The sequence below is a fragment of the Podarcis tiliguerta genome (genome assembly GCF_965153285.1).
Source record: "Podarcis tiliguerta genome assembly, chromosome: 8".
NCBI classification, from domain to species: domain Eukaryota; kingdom Metazoa; phylum Chordata; class Lepidosauria; order Squamata; family Lacertidae; genus Podarcis; species Podarcis tiliguerta.
In genome coordinates, this window is record NC_139541.1 from 70,957,945 (window position 1) to 70,977,781 (window position 19,837).

Below are 19,837 nucleotides of genomic sequence, written 5' to 3' on the forward strand. Positions count from 1 at the left end.
TAGAAGCACACCTCTCCCTCACTTTATATTGAGACACCAGATTTAAAAACAACAACACCTTTTCTGTCAGGTTTTTTTTGGGGGGGGGGGAGGTGGGGTCGAAAGGTGAAGACATATTTGACCTTCACCACTGTTAATTGTGTTATTTGTTTTTTTGTTTTTACCATGTGAGCCGTTTTGAGTCACTTGACTGTAAAACAATGCAACATCATTTGCGTAATTTGTGAGAATGTTTCTTCCTTATGTTATGTTCGCTTGTATATAGCACCTTATTTTGTTGTCCATCACTCTGAGACCATTTCTGGTGAATGCAGTATAAAAATATAGTAAATAAATAAAGACTAGGAATTTTTTTGTTAATAAGTAACATGGAATGCTCTCTCCAGAGAGGTTTAGCTGGTGCCTTCATTATATATTTTGACGCCGGGCAAAAATCTTCTTTAACCAGGCCCGATTGGCTGATTGATATCTGATACCCGTTAAAAATGTGTGACAGAAGGGAGGATTATTGGGTTTTTCTTGTTTATTTTTATTATGTATTTTCTGTTTTTATATTGTGATTTTATGTTGTGAGGCCTGCAGGTGTAGGGCAGTATACAATTAATAATAATAATATTAAAGATTGCTGCATTCAAAACATTTGTGGAAAGAAATCAAGGGTTCTATTCAAAGTCAGACCAATTTAAATGGGCTTATGCTGCACAGAATATAGTTGGAGAGAAGGCCTTGTAGACATTTTGGCAATTTTATGTAAGATCTGAGGGAAGCCATATGGGATACAATTGTGATTTGTTGTTATTTCCTTAAACTAATGGTATTGTGTCATGTATAATGATTGCTTATATTTTTTTTTCTAAAAAATGACAACAAGAGACCTGGGGGGAAAGGATGTGGGAGTAAGCGCTTCAAAATATATATGGCTTTTTTTTCAGAGTGGTGAGTTTTTACCTGACACAACGGCCACAGCATTAGAACGGGGTGCATAATGTCTTCAACTTGCAAATCAATTAATTTTGAAGCAATACAATTAAAAAGGCAAAATGTTGTGATGTAATAACATATTTTTTATTTTACGGCAAAGCAACCAGTGTTCACGAGTCTTCCCTTACCCTGGGTTACAGTAAAGACACCCAAAATCAACAGAAAAAACTACAGTTAGCAGACCCCGGTTAAAAGGAAGTTGCGGTTCGCATTATGAAACCTGATTGGTAATAAAGTTATTAAATTTGTAGAAGGAAAGCATAGCGGCAGGTACTGAAGATTGTTGTCAGCGGATCCAGCTTGCCAATCTGAAAACAGTAATAAAAAACAAGTGAAAAAGGGTTGGGTATTTCCTACACGTGCATACATAAATTTCACCTTGTTTGCTAGTTAATGACGCCAGCACAAGAACACCACATCAAGTGTTAACATAACAGATGAGGCAGCTGCACTACACATTTGGAGCCTACGGGATGAATAAGATGCTTTTCTTTCACAGAGACTCAGGCTTAATTCCTCAACATCCTGACTAGGGAATGGGACTTGATGAACATGGCAGGAATTTCTTCTGAGGAAACAAGATACAGGATTGCACTGCACTTTACCTGCATGGCTCTTCTTTTGAAACAGACTTATCTACATTTCCAAGTTACATTTTTTCACATATCTGAAGAGACATGGGCATATGTGTTGTAAGATGCATATAAATATTTAGGGAGGCGACAGGAATAGCAGGCTGGTCTTGTGCATACATTTTTTGTTGCCTGAGGCAGAGCAGCAAATGGAATTGCTCCCCAATTCAAGGTTTAAAGTACCCAACGATACCCACCTTAGGTAGAAAAACCATCCTAGTGTTTCCCTCTCCCTAATTCTGGTCTCTGGGACCAGAACTTGTTATTTTTTTAAAAAAATAATGGATAAAACAAATGATCCCCAAATCAAGACTTCTTCGTCAATAATTCCTGTGGAAGTCAGTAGCTGGGAATCAGATATACATTGTGTCTTGACAAGATTCAGAAATATAACTTTGCTTATGCTTTTTATATCATTATCTATTCAGGTTTGTGGGGGGAAATTAACTAGTGTTACTCTTATACGTATAAATATTTCCCTCTGTGTGTTACAACATTGCTCTGCAAAATCATAGAATCATAGAGTTGGAAGAGACCACAAGGGCCATCGAGTCCAACCCCCTGCCAAGCAGGAAACACCACCAGAGCACTCCTGACATATGGTTGTCAAGCCTCTGCTTAAAGACCTCCAAAGAAGGAGACTCCACCACGCTCCTTGACAGCAAATTCCACTGTCGAACAGCTCTTACTGTCAGGAAGTTCTTCCTAATGTTTAGGTGGAATCTTCTTTCTTGTAGTTTGGATCCATTGCTCCGTGTCCACTTCTCTGGAGCAGCAGAAAACAACCTTTCTCCCTCCTCTATGTGACATCCTTTTATATATTTGAACATGGCTATCATATCCCCCCTTAACCTCCTCTTCTCCAGGCTAAACATGCCCAGCTCCCTTAGCCGTTCCTCATAAGGCATCGTTTCCAGGCCTTTGACCATTTTGGTTGCCCTCCTCTGGACACGTTCCAGTTTGTCAGTGTCCTTCTTGAACTGTGGTGCCCAGAACTGGACACAGTACTCCAGGTGAGGTCTGACCAGAGCAGAATACAGTGGCACTATTACTTCCCTTGATCTAGATGCTATACTCCTATTGATGCAGCCCAGAACTACATTGGCTTTTTTAGCTGCCGCGTCACACTGTTGGCTCATGTCAAGTTTGTGGTCAACCAAGACTCCTAGATCCTTTTCACATGTACTGCTCTCAAGCCAGGTGTCACCCATCTTGTATTTGTGCCTCTCATTTTTTTTTGCCCAAGTGCACTACTTTACATTTCTCCCTGTTAAAATTCATCTTGTTTGTTTTGGCCCAGTTCTCTAATCTGTCAAGGTCATTTTGAAGTGTGATCCTGTCCTCTGGGGCGTTAGCCACCCCTCCCAGTTAGGTGTCATCTGCAACTTTGATCAGGATGCCCTTGAGTCCATCATCCAAGTCGTTGATAAAGATGTTGAACAAGACCGGGCCCAAGACAGAACCCTGTGGCACCCCACTAGTCACTCTTCTCCAGGATGAAGAGGAACCATTGATGAGCACCCTTTGGGTTCGGTCAGTCAGCCAGTTACAAATCCACTGAGTGGTAGCATAGTCAAGACCGCATTTTACCAGCTTCTTTACAAGAATATCATGGGGCACCTGGTCAAATGCCTTGCTGAAATCAAGGTAGGCTACATCCACTGCGTTCCCTTCATCTACCAGGCTTGTAATTCTGTCAAAAAATGTTTAAGCCCCACAACACCTATGGACATGCAGTAAAAATTCAGGATCAGCAGGCTGTCATCTTGACATCAAACCTGACCGAAGAGGAGATGGATATGTGTAATAATATTATTTCCATTAATTTCTTGCCCACCCTTCACCATGAAGTCCCTAGGTGGGTTACCACAACAAAAAATACAATATTTAAAAAGTTACAAGGAAATACAGACAAGAGAATATGGTACTATAGGTGGAGGTTTTCTTATTAGGTTCACAACAGTATAATCCACCAGGTAGCATTTAGGATTCATGCCTAAATGCTTGATAGAAACTTCTGGTACAGAGAACAAAGTATGGCTAACAACAAATCTATGGTTTCTATTTGTTCTTTGGAGCTACAGGTATCTGAAATATGGGATCATCTTAAAATGGCACCGAGAACTGATGCTCTGAACTAAAAGATTATTCTTCAACTCAAGTTTTGAAACATGCATATTGCAAAAAGCCATCTATATTAAGCAGCTGGTATTTCACATTTTGCATTCCATTTCTTACATTCATTGCCAATAGTCCTATATACCCACACCCCAAGGTAACCCATATACGAACGTCTTTGGACAAACTAGCATAGTTTAGTCTCTCTTGGTGCGAAAGCAGCATCCTCTGTACTCACCTGAGTATATTTCCCAGGTTGAATGGTCAGGTTTATGGTGCCTGGAAAAACAAAATGCAGGCAACCATCTCAGACCAAGTGCAAAACAACAAGAACGTTGATGCGCTTGAACTCACGGGGGGGAAATCATCATGTAATTGCTAGAAGGAGTGGGTGAGGGTGCATCATTAAGTCACTATTTTAGAAAGCGCTTTTAAAGATTAAGTAAGAGGCTACTGAGGACATCAAGTGGATCCTACAAATGATTGCATCCTGAAAAGGTACAGGAAATACTCAAGCTAGGCTTTTGAGGAGGAATGGATAGGGCAATAAGGGCATGGACATATAAGCATGTTGTAAAACAGGGAAAGTACACATTATAATAAGAAACAACTAGATCTGAGGAGAATCTGCTGTTTCTTTTTTGAATGGGTGTCAGGAATCTTTCACCAAGTGCTTCAGTTTGAAGGGGAAGTTTGCTTTTAAGAAGTCAAAGTATTTGGGTAGATTACAAGATCATTTCAAAATATCCATCTATTTCAAGCTTTAATTCATAAAGAGTTAAAGAGAGCTTAAAACAGACGGGTCTTTCAAAACACAAAACCTTATTTTGTACTCCAAAACACTTCTTTTCCGTAACTACTGCAGATGTAATATTAATAACTTCCTGCCCCACAGCAGAGCAGGGGTGATTGTGTTCACAATTACAGCTGCTGTGAATGACCATTTTGTTCATCAGGTTTTATACTGAATCATTGCAGACTGTTCTTTTTTGCATTTCATTGTCATGTGGCTATATTTCCCATATCCCCTTCCCCTTATTGCCACATATGTAACTGCCAACTGAAGATAACAGAGGCGCCAGGTTGGCCCCAAGTTTTAGGAGGGTCTGGGGTGCATCACATGTATGACGTCTGGAGGAGCTGAGCACTGAAGCTGCCACATACCCACACATGTGCTGGGCCCCCTCAAACAAATATCAAGGGGGCTGCATTTGCTAAAGTGGAGTGACTCTAACCAGTGTGCCACAATTAATCTCAATAAACTACTACTATCCCAAGTTGATGTTATTATGCTCATATTCACAGGGCTACTTGAACCATGAGCATCCAGTCTTCCAGCTTATGCTGTTAATAGCTGCACCTGCCAGCTCACCTAAGGGGTAACTGAGCCACATCCAGATCACTTGTATCTCTTTGTTGGCTGCACAGTCCTTGCAGTTGGAAAGGAAAGTTGCTTTCCCAGTAAAAAACTGAAATTGTACTTCTGAAATTTAACTTTGTGTTCTCCGGAAAGTTACAATGGCTGTTCGCTGAAAGCTATAAAAGTGCATTGAACTGAGCTTTCCCCTGTATTACTGTATTTCAACGCTACATAAGAGGGTGAAGGAAAAGAAAACCAAACAAGTGCGCTTTCGTTTCGGAAATGATGAATAATGAAAAGAATGCACTCCCGTTTATGTCTAACTTGTTTCTAAGTGAAAGCAATGAAAACACATTAATTAATGGTTGAAATTAATTAAAACGATTCTGCTTCATTTCTGCCATTGCTTATTCATAGGAGGCATTCTTAAAACTGACAAGAAGCATTGCATTGTATTACTAAGAATGTTCTGTGGGGGGAACAGAGACCCTGAAGAACTCTGAAAGAGGCAAGACATAACACAACTTTAAAGCTGGTATACTTCTTTTCCTGAGTAAGAAGACCAAACTTAGAGGATATAATTCCTGACCAATCACTAAATGCAAAAAACCTGAACATGATATATTTCTTTCACCTATATATGCAGCAATTTAAAAATTAAATATACAAGTGGTAGCCAATAAGAAGTATAAACATGATTAAATGAACTTATGTACATTTTAGTACAGTGCCTAATAACAGAAATTGTTCTGAGCTCTAGCTGTGCTGACTGGGGCAAGACTGGCAGGGCTCAGGATTTGCTGGTACTACCAGCACAGCTTCCCCCTTCCTCATTGGACTGCTCAACCAGGATGCAAAATACTGCTTCTAGGAAATTAATACTCACAGGTTCCTGACTTTCAAAAGGTGGTGGAGGCTGAAAGAGAAAAGGAAGGAAATGATTCTATTTCAATGCAATGCAAGAGATGTAGAATCCTGTTTGTAGGAAATTAATACTCACAGATGGACTTCCGGCAGGTGAAGAAGAAGGCTGAAAGGAAAAAGGAAAGAAATGTTTCTATTTCAAAGCAATGCAAGAGACGCAAAAATCCTGTTTGTAGGAAATTGATACTCACAGGTTGACTTCCGCCAGGTGGTGATGGAGGCTGAAAGGGAAAAGGAAGGAAATGCTTCTGTTTCAAAACACTGCAAAATATTTAGAATACTGTTTGTAAGAAATTGATACTCACAGGTTGATTTCCACCAGGAGGTGGTGGAGGCTGAAAGAGAAAAGGAAGGAAATGCTTTTATTTCAAAAACAAGTTGAATGATGTTAAATCCTGTTTCTAGGAAATTGATACTCACAGGTGGTGCATTTATTCCAGCTGATACTGAAGTCTGAAATAAAGGAAGGGAGGGAACGTTTGCGTTCCAAAACCATTTCATGCATTTCACTTTCCAAACCACAAAGAGTCAGGGTGTGTTCACATTAGCACCTTAAAGCATTTCACAGCACTTTCCATCTAGCTGTTGACATGAGCATGGCTTAGTGTCATAGGAATGGCTTAATCCAATGATCCTGAAACTCGTTTGAGAAACATTGCATCAAACGGCAATATTTCACAACAAATTACAGGGTGCCCATGCATTTAATATAATGTCATGTGAATACGGAATAAAAAAACCAGCACTGGAAATGAAGTGAATGAATGATAAATGGAAGTGTGCACACAGCCTCAAATTCTTTTATAAAGTGGATTTGTTGTGCTATAGAAAAAGAGGCCTTTAACGTACTTTAATTACTCTGAGCTAAAATTCCACTACATGCCTGAATCCCTCCTGTAAAATACTGACAGTCCAGAGGCACCTTTCACAAGAGGTGAAATAGAAGGGAATGGGAATGCTTGCAAATCTGATTTGTAGGAAGTTAAGGTTGCAGCCAGCCTTCTTATTTGGCATTCAACCTGAACCATTTGCAGAAAATTCATGGGGAGGTTGGAAAACAACATCAGTTGCTTATTGGGAAAAACATGTAGAATCCTGCTTGTAGGAAATTAATACTCACAGGTTGATCATTTCCAATTGGTGGAGGAGGAGGCTGGAAGAGAAAAGGAAGAAAATGATTCCATTTCAAAAACAATGCAAATAATGCAGGATCCTGTTTCTCGGAAAATGATCCTCACAGGTGGTCCATATCCTCCATATGGCAAGGGAGGCAGAAAGACGGGGGGGGGGGGAGGGAAATATTTGCCTTTCAGAACAATACAGAAGCTGTAAATTCCTGTTTGTAGGGAAATTAATACTCACAAGTTGATCAGTTCCAGTGGGTGGAGGAAGAGGCTGGAAGAGAAAAGGAAGAAAATGCTTCCATTTCAAAAACAATGCAAATGATGCAGAATCTTGTTTCTAGGAAATTGATACTCACAGGTAGTCCATATCCTCCATATGGCAAGGGAGGCTGAAAGAGGGGGGGGAAAGGGAAATATTTGCTTTTCAAAACAATACAAAAGCTGTAAATTCCTGTTTGTAGGGAAATTAATACTCACAGGTTGCTGATTTTCACCAGCTGGTGAAGGCTGAAAGATAAAGGGAAAGAAATATTTATAGGGCATTCATTCTGATTTGTTTTTGGATAGGTAATAAAACATTGGGTCAAGCAAGTGTCACCCCACACTTTTCCTGTTACTTTCCTTATTGCAAAAAGTCCAGTTTGCAGAGCAGTGGGGGAAAGATTCCTCTGCAAGGGCATCAAATCAATTTGTGCCACCTGAACTTGTCAGTATGTGAGTGAATCCCATTTAGCATTGGTCTGGAAGTAGCCTAATACTTACAGACTGTCCATATCCTGGATATGGCTGAGGAGCCTGATAGAGAAAGGGAAGGAAATTCTTGTACAGTGGTACCTCTGGTTACGAACACTTCGGGTTACGAAGGCCGCTAACCCAGAAGTAGCTGCTCCTGGTTGTGAACTTTGCCCCAGGATGCAAACAGAAATCACGTGCCAGAGGCGCACACGCAGTGGGAGACCCCATTAGCAAAAGCGCGCCTCAGGATAAGAACGGTTTCAGCTTAAGAACGGACCTCCGGAACGAATTAAGTTCGTAACCAGAGTACCACATGCAAATGATGTAGAATCACACTGGTAGGAAAATAATACTCACTTGTGGTACATATATTCCTACTGATGCGGAAGACTGAAACAAAGAAGGAAGAAAACGTTTACATTCCAAAACGAAACACAAATACAAAATATTTTTTGTTGGAAATCAAGTACTCCTCCAGATGACTTATTTATTGAATGTTCATCCTGATTTGCTTCTTCAAGCTTTTGCAAACTGTGTCTGGCCTTTATTGAGCATATGTTCCGATTTGTCCATAGGGCAATTAAATGATAATGAGCATTTGTCCTGCATTCATCCCAATTTGATTGCTCCCCCCCCCATCTTCCCATTAATAATTTTTTCATTGCATTTCACTTTCCAAACCACAAAGAGTCAGGGGGTGTTCACATTACCACCTGAAAGCATTTCACAGCACTTTCCATCTAGCTGATGACATGAGCATGACTTAGTGTCATAGGAATGGCTTAATCCAATTGTCCTGAAACTGGCTTGAGAAACATTGCATCAAATGGTAATACAGAGGAACCTCAGTTTTTAAGTGTCTCTGAAGCCAAATGTTTCGGTTTTCGAACGCTGAAAACCCAGAAGTAATTGCTTCCGTTATTGAATGGCTTCCGAGGTGCATTTCTCAATTTTCTCCATTGAAATTGCAGACCGCCCATTGTGCCTCAGTTGTTGAATGTTTTGGAAGTCAAATGGTCTTCCAGAATGGATTACGTTCAACACCCAAGGTTCCACTATATTTCACATTTCAAATTACAGGGTGCCCATGCATTTCATATAATGTCATGTGTATATGGAATAAAAAACCAGCACTGGAAATGAAGTGAACGTATGATAAACAAAAGTGTGGCCACAGCCTCAAATTCTTTTATAAAGTGGATTTGTTGTGCTGTAGCAACAGATGCCTTTAATCTACTTTAATTGCTCTAAACTAAAGTTCTGCTATGTGCCTGAATCCCTCCTGTAAAATACTGACACTCCAGAGGCATCCTAATACAGAAGAGGAGAAAGAGAAGGGGATGGGAATGATTGCAAAACTGATTTGTAAGAAGTTAAGGTAGCAGCCAGCCTCCTTATTTAACATTCAGTATGAACCATCTGCAGAAAACTCGTGGGGAGTTTGGAAAACAACATCAGTTGTTTATGGGGCAAAACATGTAGAATCCTGCTTGTAGGAAATTAATACTCACAGGTTGATCATTTCCACTGGGTGGAGGAGGATTCTGGAAGAGAAAAAGAAGAAAATGCTTCCATTTCAAAAACAAAGCAAATGATGCAGAATCTTGTTTCTAGGAAATTGATACTCACAAATGATCCATATCCTCCATATGGTGAGGGAAGCTGAAAGAGAAGGAAGGAATATTTGCTGGGCATTCATTGTGGTTTGTTTGCTGGGAGGTTATAAAATTGTGTGTCAAGCTAGTGTCATCCACACTTTTCTTGTTACTTTCCTTATTGCAAACAGTCGAATTTGCAAAGGGGTGGAGGAAGGAACGTTGTGCAAGGGCATCAAATCAATTTAATTGTTCATCCTGAACTTGTCGGTATGCGACTGAACCCCATTCAAAAACAGCATCAATTTGGAAGTGGCCTAATACTTACAGGCTGTCCATATGCTGGATATGACTGAGGACCCTGAAAAAGAAAGGGAAGAAAATGCTTCCATTTCAAAAAACAATGCAAATCATGCAGAATCTTGTTTCTAGGAAACTGATACTCACAGGTGGTCCATATGGTCCATATGGTGGCGGAGGCTGAAAGAGAATGAAGGAATGTTTGTTGGGCATTCATTATGGTTTGTTTGCTGGGAGGGTATAAAATAGTGTGTCAAGCTAGTGTCATCCCACACTTTTCCTGTTACTTTCCTTATTGCAAACAGTCCAATTTGCAGAGGGGTGGAGGAAGGAATGTTGTACAAGGGCTTCAAATCAGCTTTAACTGTGCAACCTGAATTTGCTAGTTTGTGAGTGAGCCCCATCCAAAAACAGCATCAGCCTCGAAATGGCCTTATACTCACAGGCGGTCCATATGCTGGATATGACTGAGGACCCTGAAAGACAAAGGGAAGAAAATGCTTGCATTCCAATACAATTAAAAAAGACTTAAAATCTTGTTCTAAGAAACTAATACTCACAGGCTGTCCATTTCCTTGATTTGCTGGAGAAGGAGCCCCCTAAATGAGAAAGGGAAGGAAATGCTTACATTTCAAAAACATCCCAAATGATGTGAAATCCTGTTGGTAGTAAATTAATACTCACAGCATATAAATATACGGCTGCTCCTGGATTCTGCTGAGGTTGTTGGGGAGGCTGAAGAAGAAAAGGAAGGAACTGTTTGCATCATTTTCATTTCTGAGAAACTGGTGTATAAATTAAGGGTGCAGCTAAACCTATGGATTTTACCTCCATTTGTCTGCCGTTTGTTACTTACATGATAGGCCAAACATGTGGAAGGCAAGTCCCAATGAAATACGGCTATACTTGGTGTTCATAACATTTGTTTTGTACTATTTCAGATTCACTGTGTAGTCTCTGTGAACCCTGTTTTTTGTACTTTTTCATTTTCCTTTATTTCATATTCCTTACTGGATTGTTATTTTAGCTTCATAATAAAGTCTTGATTAAAAAAAATAAATGATGCAACAACCGCTTTTTTAATGATGAGTTCTGTGAAGAACACGGGTATCATGCCAGAGTTTGTAAGGTGAGGGGTTGCCCGTGACATGTAGCAGAAAGTAGGGGGCATACCTGCTTAATAGAGTCAATTGGAGCATGTTATTCCAAATAAATATTTTAGGCAAGCCCAGTCTAAATATAAGCACCCAGAGAAATTTGAATTCCCCCCGCTTCAGGGCTGGATTCCTTTGCCATATAACACACTTTTTACTCCAAAAATGAAATATCCTGAGACATGAGGAAGTGATGGATTGCTGCCTAACAAGTCCAAAGGCCTCTTAGGCACATGGAAATAGCTTTTCAACTCTTTGGATCATGTGCAGCTCTATGGCTCTATGACTTATATATATGGTAGCTCACTTAGCTACCATAGGAAATAGAAACAAGGCAGCAAACCAAATTTGTCATGCTCACCTGTTGTTGGTAAGAACCAGCGTTACTCTACAGAAACAGTAATTTAAAAAGTTTTGTTAGTTTTCTAATAAACGTTTGTTTTGTTTTTTTAAAAAAGCATGGCAGAAGTCCAGGCTTATATAGGCATTATGCGCGTGTGTCAGCCACAAGATATGCCTTGTATATTTGGGAAGCAGCTTGATCTGTTTCAGCGTCTTTATAATTCAACTTCGGATCAGGACCAAATACAGTCTATTAAAAGCAAGGCCCAACTTTTCCCCATTCACTATACAGTGGTACCTCAGGTTAAGTACTTAATTCGTTCCGGAGGTCCGTACTTAACCTGAAACTGTTCTTAACCTGAAGCACCACTTTAGCTAATGGGGCCTCCTGCTGCTACCACACCGCCAGAGCACGATTTCTGTTCTCATCCTGAAGCAAAGTTCTTAACCTGAAGCACTATTTCTGGGTTAGCGGAGTCTGTAACCTGAAGCATATGTAACCTGAAGCGTATGTAACCCGAGGTACCACTGTAATAGGTGCTATAATAGGTGCTATAATTCACTATAATAGGCACTATGATAGGGGAATCTAAAAACAGCTATGTTTGTATTTTCACCCCTTTTCAAGGCAGCAGATGGAATTTGCTAGCATATTGTAGGTGCACATGATCTGACTCCGTATAAGGCAGTGCTGGCCTCTTGAATTATCTTCTCATGGATAGGATAATTTTTTTAAAAAAAAGAACTCCAACATTTTGTCCCTAATAGTGTACATATAGTACATGTGAATTGGTCATAAGAAAAGTAATAAACAAAGAAGCCAGGAGTTGTTTGTTGTGCTTTATGCACAAATGTTTACTTTAATGCAATTATTATTTTTAGTCAAATTTATATACCACCCTTCATCAAAAGATCTCAGGAAATCAGGAAAGAAAATTGGCACTTCTTACCTGGAACGGCCATTGATAGCGGTTATTCTTGAAAGAAAAAGATAAGAAACAAATGAAGAGTTAATTACTTCAGTTCCTTAAGAGAGCTATTATGAAAAGATGGAGGTATTCTGTGTCCTGAGTTCTCAAATCCAGGAGGTGGAGAGATGGGCTGTTCTGAACAAGGTTGCACTCTCCTAGAAGCAGCAAGTCCATAGCTTGGAGGTTCTCCTGTATCCAACGCTCTCACCGGAGGCTCAGGTGGCCTCATTGGCTAGGATTGCCTTCTCCAGTTTCAGCTGGTTCCCCAGCTCTGGCCCCATTTGGCCCACTGTGCTATGTACTCTGTTAACTTCCAGCCTGGACTGTTGTGATGTGCTCTAGGTGGGGCTGCTTTTGAAGACGACTTCAATTGGTTCAAAATGAAGCCAAATTGCTGGCTAGGGTTTCATTTAAACATGAGCCCTGTTGTACAACATCTGCATTGGTTGCCAGTTTGTTCCCAGCCCCAAACGGTGCTCACACTAGTGTTTAATGCTCAAAAGAACTTGGGCCCCAAATATCTGAAAGAACACCTTCTTCCTTACAGTCCCTCTCAAGTATTAAGTTCTGCAGAGAGAGACCTCTTGGTAGTTTCATCACCTTCAGAAGCTCAGTGGTGGTGAGCGAGAAAAGGCATTCTCAGACCATGGCAGTCCCTAAGTTCTGAAATTCCCTCCCCACAGAGGTGCATCTGGTGCCTTCACTAAGCAGTTTTTGAAGAATCCTGGAGACACTTCATTCTACCCTTGCCTTGGACACTTGAGATCTTTATTTTTGGGACCCACCCTATCATTATGATTGTAATTTGTTTTAAATTGTTTTAAACGTTTTTTTTTTCAATTGCTGGGACCTGCCCTGGACCTTGGGTTGAAGGGCAGGTAATAAATAATTTTCTTCATCATTGCTTTCATTAAACTGGGTTATTTTACCCATTGTGCACTGGTAAACCTGAGTTCTTCACCAACGCTTTTATAGCCATCCCCCCCCCCCCCTGAATTGGTACCATTTGTTCTCTCAGATATTCTGCAAAATCCAAACAATACTGGCCTCAAATATTTTAATCGCATATTGCCTTCCCATATTTTTAAAAATACTCATTGATTGTGATTTATTTGGGTTCAGACAGTATTGTTGCAGTACAATATTTGTATCACAGACTGGTATAGTACCTTGCCTCCTCTTGCTTTCATTTTGCCCAGGGGGTACTCAATGGTACCTCTTTTTGTTGTTGTTAAAAAGTGTGACACATACCGTAACAACTTCGAGATGGGTACCAGCACCTATTTTTCTAGGGGGAAATGCACCAATGTTGCCATATACAGTACCTTGTCATGCATCACCAGTCTTTTATACAAAGATTGTACTGCAATGTAAATACTGTAACATCTAAACAAGTCTGGCAGCTTTTCCAGAGGATGGCTAGAAAAAATGTGTACCTTCTGCCCACTTGTTATGTGAGATCCAATACCTTTTCTCAAAGAATTTGATTTGAGAGCTGCATGTACATTTCCAATTACTGTGAACTAAAATCAAACAGATTTTTGATCCCCGGTGTGTGTTTGAATGTTTCAGCAACCGCATCTTTGGCAAACCGATTCCCTCTGTTCTTTTAGAAAGACGCAAATGCCCAATTCCTTTGCCCGCAGCCAATTCATTGACCATGCCCAGGAGTATCAAAGTCAACCTGACAAATCCAACACATCCGGTGACCGTGGCGGTATGTGACCTTTTCATTCTCTGGGACAAAAAGCTGTGGAATTGCTCTAGCTGCAAACTTAAGAAGAGAACTGGAAGGCTCTTCACATTCATGCCAAACCTTGCTTGCCTTTGGAATAGCAAAATTGCGAACATCCTCCTCCCCCCCGCCCCCGGCAGTACTTACGTTTTGAGAATTCTTTCTAGAAAACGCTTCCTATAAAATAAAGGGGGGCAGTAGGAGTTACTTTAAGTAGCACTTCATTAAAATGATTCCTAAGGTAGCAGAAAGGTGCCCATTATTTCAGGGCCCATTGGATTTGCTGTGGATTCTGTTTCTTCCGATTCAGCAGGAGGTTTCCCCAGGGAAAGCGGCAGAGCAAAAACAACAAACAGCCACCTCTCAAATTTGTGACTTGAAATCCCTTGAAATCATGGGACAAATGAAACTGTGGATGGGCCCTCAATGAGAAGAAATAGACCTGTCATGTTTTCTGAGAACAAACACCACCCATGGTTGAATAACTCTACTCAGGAATTTTGCTTAAGCAGGAAACATCTGTCTGGCTGTGTTGGAGACATGGGGTCTGGTGTGCTACCCCTTTCCCAATGTGGTAATATTAAGACCTGTTGAACTACAACTCCCATCAGCCTCAGCCAGCACAGCCATATTTATGTATTGGAATGACTGGTTTAATTTCAGTAGGTTGCTAGAAATGCTTAACTTTTACAGATTTAGCTAAAAATCTTGCTAAAAATACATGCAAACCTGAGAATCAGTCTCATTGAACTCAGTGGATCTTAGCATTAATTTTAAGTTACAAAATGCATAAATAAGTTGACGTATGTATGCATGTATGATTTGTGTCTGCCATTGTTAGTTTTTGTTGTGGTTTTTGATCAGCTGTGTTATAGGACAAATACAATGTGGAAAATAGGTTACCGGTATTTCTGAGTATTTTGTCTTTGACCCAAAAGTTTACATGGGTACATACATGGCTAATCAGTGATTTAAATCAAGGTTTCACTACTACAGTTCTGTCATTCTCTATATCACACTGGCTCAAATCCAGTCCGGTACCAATCTTTACACACACACACACACACACACACACACACACCGTTACTCAAACCCTTGGCTCAGGATGAGACACTGAAATTATATGAATCTGTTAATATAGAAAGCATTTTCCATATACTGTACTTACTCTCACTCTTTCTACGAGCTCCATCTATAAGGAAAAAGGAATAAATTATTCAGAGTTTCTTAACTTTGTAAGTGCAAACAAGACATCCTTCTGGATCTCTTGGTGGGTTTTGTTATCACTAAATATGGTTACCTTCTAGATAGAGGGTCTTTGGGGATTAGGGGTACTGTATTTCAGCCATCCTACTCCAACATAGATAACATATCCCAGAAGGCAACACTGAGGAATTACAACACTGAGGAATTATACAATGGGACATTTCAGGATTTCACAGTGGTCTCCAAGTTTTTTAACATCTATGTACAATAGCTGAGCCCTACTTCTCAGAACAAATTCCTGGTTTTGGAATTACTTAACTCTAAATCTGTGTCTTTTGCATCTAGTTCTGTTTGGTGGGTTTTGGGATTCTAGCGGAAGCAAAGCCATGTCTGAGTTAGAGGAGCATTCAGATGTAAACTCCTCCACCCACCACTTGTAGCCTGAAGTGGGACAGCCCTATTTGATTCCACTGAATGTATAAACTGCCCCAGGGCCGGCGGTGGGAAGAGAGATAAGGGGTGGTTTGTGACGTGAACATATGAGAGTGCTGGAGGTGAAATAGTTAAACAAATTACCCAATCAGAACCCAGCAGGTGGAGTCAGAGGGACTATAAAACCAGCTCTGGGAGGGGCGAAAGGGCAGTCTGTTGAGAGTTGGGTGGTTAGTTGGAGTGGGAGTGAATTGGGATAAAGTCTGTGGGTAGGTTGAGTTAGTGTAGCGAAATAAGCTGAGTCAGGAACAGTTAGGAGCTAGGAAGACAAGTAAATATCTGAGAGGCGGTTTAGTGAGTGAGAGCAGGTAGTGGAAATTATAGGTCTGGATAGGCACCCTATGATTGTAATTGACTGATACCATTTATGAAACCACACGCTTGCTAAACTGCAATAAATAAACAGAAATTTATTGTCCAATTTAACCCTGACTGGACTCAGGGTTATTGTACCAGGTAGGGCCTGGGTGGTGGCAGCGAGAAAAAAAGTGGTGGCACAGGGATCAATAGACGGTGAAACGTCCGGGGACCCTGTGTGATTGCCACATGGTTTATATCCACTTATATTACATTTTTATCTCACTTTTGTTCAATGAAGAAGGTTCATTGCATCAACCCTCTAAGGTAGACCAGGCTAAGAGAGAAGTCATGTAGGGAGTACTGTGGCTCAGATTTGGATCCCGGTCATCTCACTTCAGGTCTTGACATGCTGTCTTTACAGCTTTTCATTTCGCTTAACACGTCTCAGTTTTGGGCACTAAGATTATATGAAACAACCAGAGAAGAAAATCCTTTCCATTTACTTACCGGCATCTCGAATAATCTTTTCATCTGGAGGGGAAAGAATGTAGGTTATTCAAAGAGGAGAGATTCCAAACATGGGGTTAAGATGGTAACTCACACCCAGAGCCAAAACTGCAGCATGGGGACCTTCCCCACCCACCTTCACTGTGTTCTACAGCCAGGCCATTCATAACTTTAGGCAAAGTGAGGTAGCCACTTCAGACGTCAGGTCTTGGGTGTCACAAAAAGGTAGAAATTGTTGGTAGAGGAGGGAGAGACACACACCTGGTGCTCTGCCTCAGCCAGGAAAATGTCTATCGCAAGCCCTGCCTAAGGCCCCGATCCAGCAACTCGTACAGCAAGGGCTGTGATGCACACCTGAAAGCCAGGTGGGATCTTCAACAATATGAGAAAGGAGAACCTCAGTTTAGCCTCTCCATCTCCAAAGCTGCCAGTTGGCTCTAAGGATAAATATCTCAAGGACGCTACATGTGTGGAATCAGCCGTGTACGTTGTGCACAGCACCACGTAAGTATTGCATGCTTCCATACACTGAGCTAGCAAGATGCCCCTCCTAGGACATCCCTGGAGGAAGGCAGGGGTCAGTTCCCCCATTTAGAATTTCAGCAGAAGGGTGTTGGGCGTCAGGTAGACCCCATGTTTGTCTCAACAACTCTCCCCAAGCAGCCCTGCAAGAATAACGATGAGCTTAAAACTGTGGCAATCGTGAAAACAAATAGCACCATGACCCACCAGAGAAGGAAGTAACAACTTCTGCTTCGTACATGTTAGCGACTTAAAATGCAGTGAGGTTCTTCCCACCCACCCACTGCGTTTCAGGTCACATTAGCATGTTGCTGTACACGCTAAAGAGGAGGCCGGGATGTCTTCACCCAATGCGCATTCCTTGTTTGGCATCCCTGCTGCTTTAAGCCCACTACCTCACTCCTATTCACTAAGCTGTCATCTGTGCATTCACAACAGCTGCCCCAAAATCTAAACAGCCCAGCTTAGGTGCAAAGGGCATTTTCAAATTGGATAGAAGCTGGTTTGAGAGGAGGTGCGTCAAATGGCAGTATATCTTAAGAAGCTACAGGACAGATAGGGGGATGTGGCTAATGTCAAAAACCAGCAGCGGGGGTACAATCAAGCCAGAGTAAATGGCAATGTGTACACAGCCCAGGTTTCTCTCTTATGGCTTTTTAAATGGGAATTTGCCACACATCATTGTGTTGTGCCCACTCTTTCTTAAGGTATAGGTGCATATTCTGTGTCTGTCTCATCTGCCAACAGACCACTAGCCTAGAAAATTTTCTTCTGGGATGCTCCAAAGGTAAAATTCTACGCCCAATGTCTTTTTGGACTAAGTTACATTGAACTCAGCGGGGCTTACTTTATTTATCTATTTATTGCATATGCATCCTGAGAGGGAATATGTAGGATTCCATTGTTAGAGTGCAATTGGTTCGAATCTCCGCAATGGAGTGAGCTCCCGTTGCTCTGTCCCAGCTCCTGCCAACCTAGCAGTTCGAAAGCACGCCAGTGCAAGTAGATAAATAGGTACTGCTGTGGCAGGAAGGTAAGCGGTGTTTCCGTGCGCTCTGGTTTCCATCACGGTGTTCCATTGCACCAGAAGCGGTTTAGTCATGCTGGCCACATGACCCAGAAAGCTGTCTGTGGACAAACGCCAGGTCCTTCGGCTTGAAAGTGAGATGAGCGCCGCAACCCCATAGTCGCCTTTGACTAGACCTAACTGTCCAGGGATCCTTTAACTTTACCTTTTACCTATAAGCACATATAACTTGGGAGCTGCATTGAAATCAAGGGGACTGGGATATAAGTGTCAACTTAATGCAGAAATCACAATGCTAGGTACATTTTTTAAAAAAATAAAAACAAAACATTTTACCCAATTTGGGCTGTCGTCAGTCTACAAAGAAAGAAAGAAAGAAAGAAAGAAAGAAAGAAAGAAAGAAAGAAAGAAAGAAGTTAATTGATATTGTTGCTCTCCACATCAAAGATGAAACTGTTTAAGTGTACAGATCTTTGAGCACACTCTTAGTTATTGGAAGCAACCCCCAATAAAATTAAGAGAGCTTATTATGTTTTGGTCATAGAGCTGAGCCAGAATTCCTCAGAAGATTCTTTTTCCAAGAACATTTTTGAGATTTATTTTTTTCTCACCCACCCAAGCCCAGAAAAGTAGGCCATTTTGCAGAATTTTCTGCATACACTTTATCAAATGTTAAGAGGCCATCTGCACACAACTCTAATTTAACATCTAAGGAATGCCTACAAAAGTAAGTCCATCAACTTCAATCTCACCCTATTGTATTTATTTTATTGTTTCGCCTGTTACTAGCCTGATACGATCTTTGCGTATTCTCCTTAGTATGTGCTCTTTTACCTTCCAAAATTACAGTTTCAGGGGAGTATTGTTTTAAAAAGGGGGGGGCACAATTAACTCGACCTATATACAGTGGTACCTCAGGTTAAGTACTTAATTTGTTCAGAAGGTCCGTACTTAACCTGAAACTGTTCTTAATTTGAAGTACCACTTTAGCTAATGGGGCCTCCTGCTGCCGCTGCGCCGTCGGAGCACAATTTCTGTTCTCATCCTGAAGCAAAGTTCTTAACCTGAAGCACTATTTCAGGGTTAGCGGAGTCTGTAACCTGAAGCATGTGTAACCTGAAGCATGTGTAACCTGAAGCATATGTAACACCAGTGTAGTGGCAATATGTTGCATACAGTGTCTTTTAAAACTACAGAATTTGTATTTTTGCTGTGTTGTTGCCTTTCAATCTTCTGAGGGACTCTCAAACCAGTCCAGTCCAGTTTAAAGAAAAAGTACTGCTAAAAGGGAAAGCGGATATTTTGAAGTAGCCCACAGACATCAGACGGAGCAGACACACAGGCCACCTGGCCACAATCTTCCCCAAGATTGTGATCTCTAATTTACAACTCTACAAATAAATGATCTCTACAAATAAATTAGAGAAATGATCTCTAATTTCCAACTCTACAAATAAATTATGCAGGTCTGTATCATCTTTTTTTGTGATATGTAAATAGCAACCTTAGCACAAGGCATTGTACCCATGCTTAACTTAGATCCAATAATTGAAGAGGGAAAGAAAGGACACAATAATTCTCTGTGTGTGTCCATGTGCATGAATATAAAAGGGATGGATCATAAGCCCACATATTCAAGGTGCTGGCCCAAAGAAAGGACAAGGAGAAGAGATTACAATCAAAGAAATGAAACCTGTCATACCTGTTTCCTTCTGCCGAACAAACCAAACTACAAGAAGGAAGGGGGGGGGGAATAGATGTTATTTTTTTCCTATTGGCTTCCGCATGAGAAATTAAACTGATACAACCTTT

General features: G+C 40.9%; 2 protein-coding genes across 4 annotated transcripts in view; both read right to left on the bottom strand.

Moving 5' to 3' along the window:
• Positions 1–19,837, bottom strand: part of LOC310684726 (uncharacterized protein) — a 58,972-nt gene that overhangs the window by 24,134 nt on the left and 15,001 nt on the right. For 2 of the 3 annotated variants that reach the window (XM_083456216.1, XM_083456215.1), the window contains exon 16: positions 19,707–19,754. The exons of the other annotated variant lie outside the window; for it this stretch is intronic. In XM_083456216.1, coding sequence (XP_083312342.1) covers positions 19,722–19,754 — 33 coding nt within the window. In that variant the 3' untranslated portion in view covers positions 19,707–19,721. Of the gene's footprint in view, positions 1–19,706; positions 19,755–19,837 lie in introns of those variants that run through there. 3 annotated transcript variants of the gene reach the window in all.
• Positions 1,044–18,440, bottom strand: LOC310684723 (uncharacterized protein). The gene is made up of 23 exons (XM_083456212.1): positions 18,362–18,440; positions 16,477–16,500; positions 15,140–15,163; positions 14,119–14,148; positions 12,216–12,242; positions 11,285–11,311; positions 10,454–10,504; positions 10,213–10,368; positions 9,798–9,949; positions 9,504–9,536; positions 9,386–9,418; positions 8,232–8,264; positions 7,902–7,934; positions 7,617–7,646; positions 7,496–7,528; positions 7,136–7,168; positions 6,436–6,468; positions 6,321–6,350; positions 6,207–6,236; positions 6,092–6,121; positions 5,978–6,007; positions 3,970–4,010; positions 1,044–1,289 (listed from the first exon to the last, which is right to left on the bottom strand). Exons 8-22 carry the CDS (start codon positions 10,274–10,276, stop codon positions 4,002–4,004), a joined length of 606 nt encoding a protein of 201 aa, XP_083312338.1. The 5' UTR covers positions 10,277–10,368; positions 10,454–10,504; positions 11,285–11,311; positions 12,216–12,242; positions 14,119–14,148; positions 15,140–15,163; positions 16,477–16,500; positions 18,362–18,440; the 3' UTR covers positions 1,044–1,289; positions 3,970–4,001.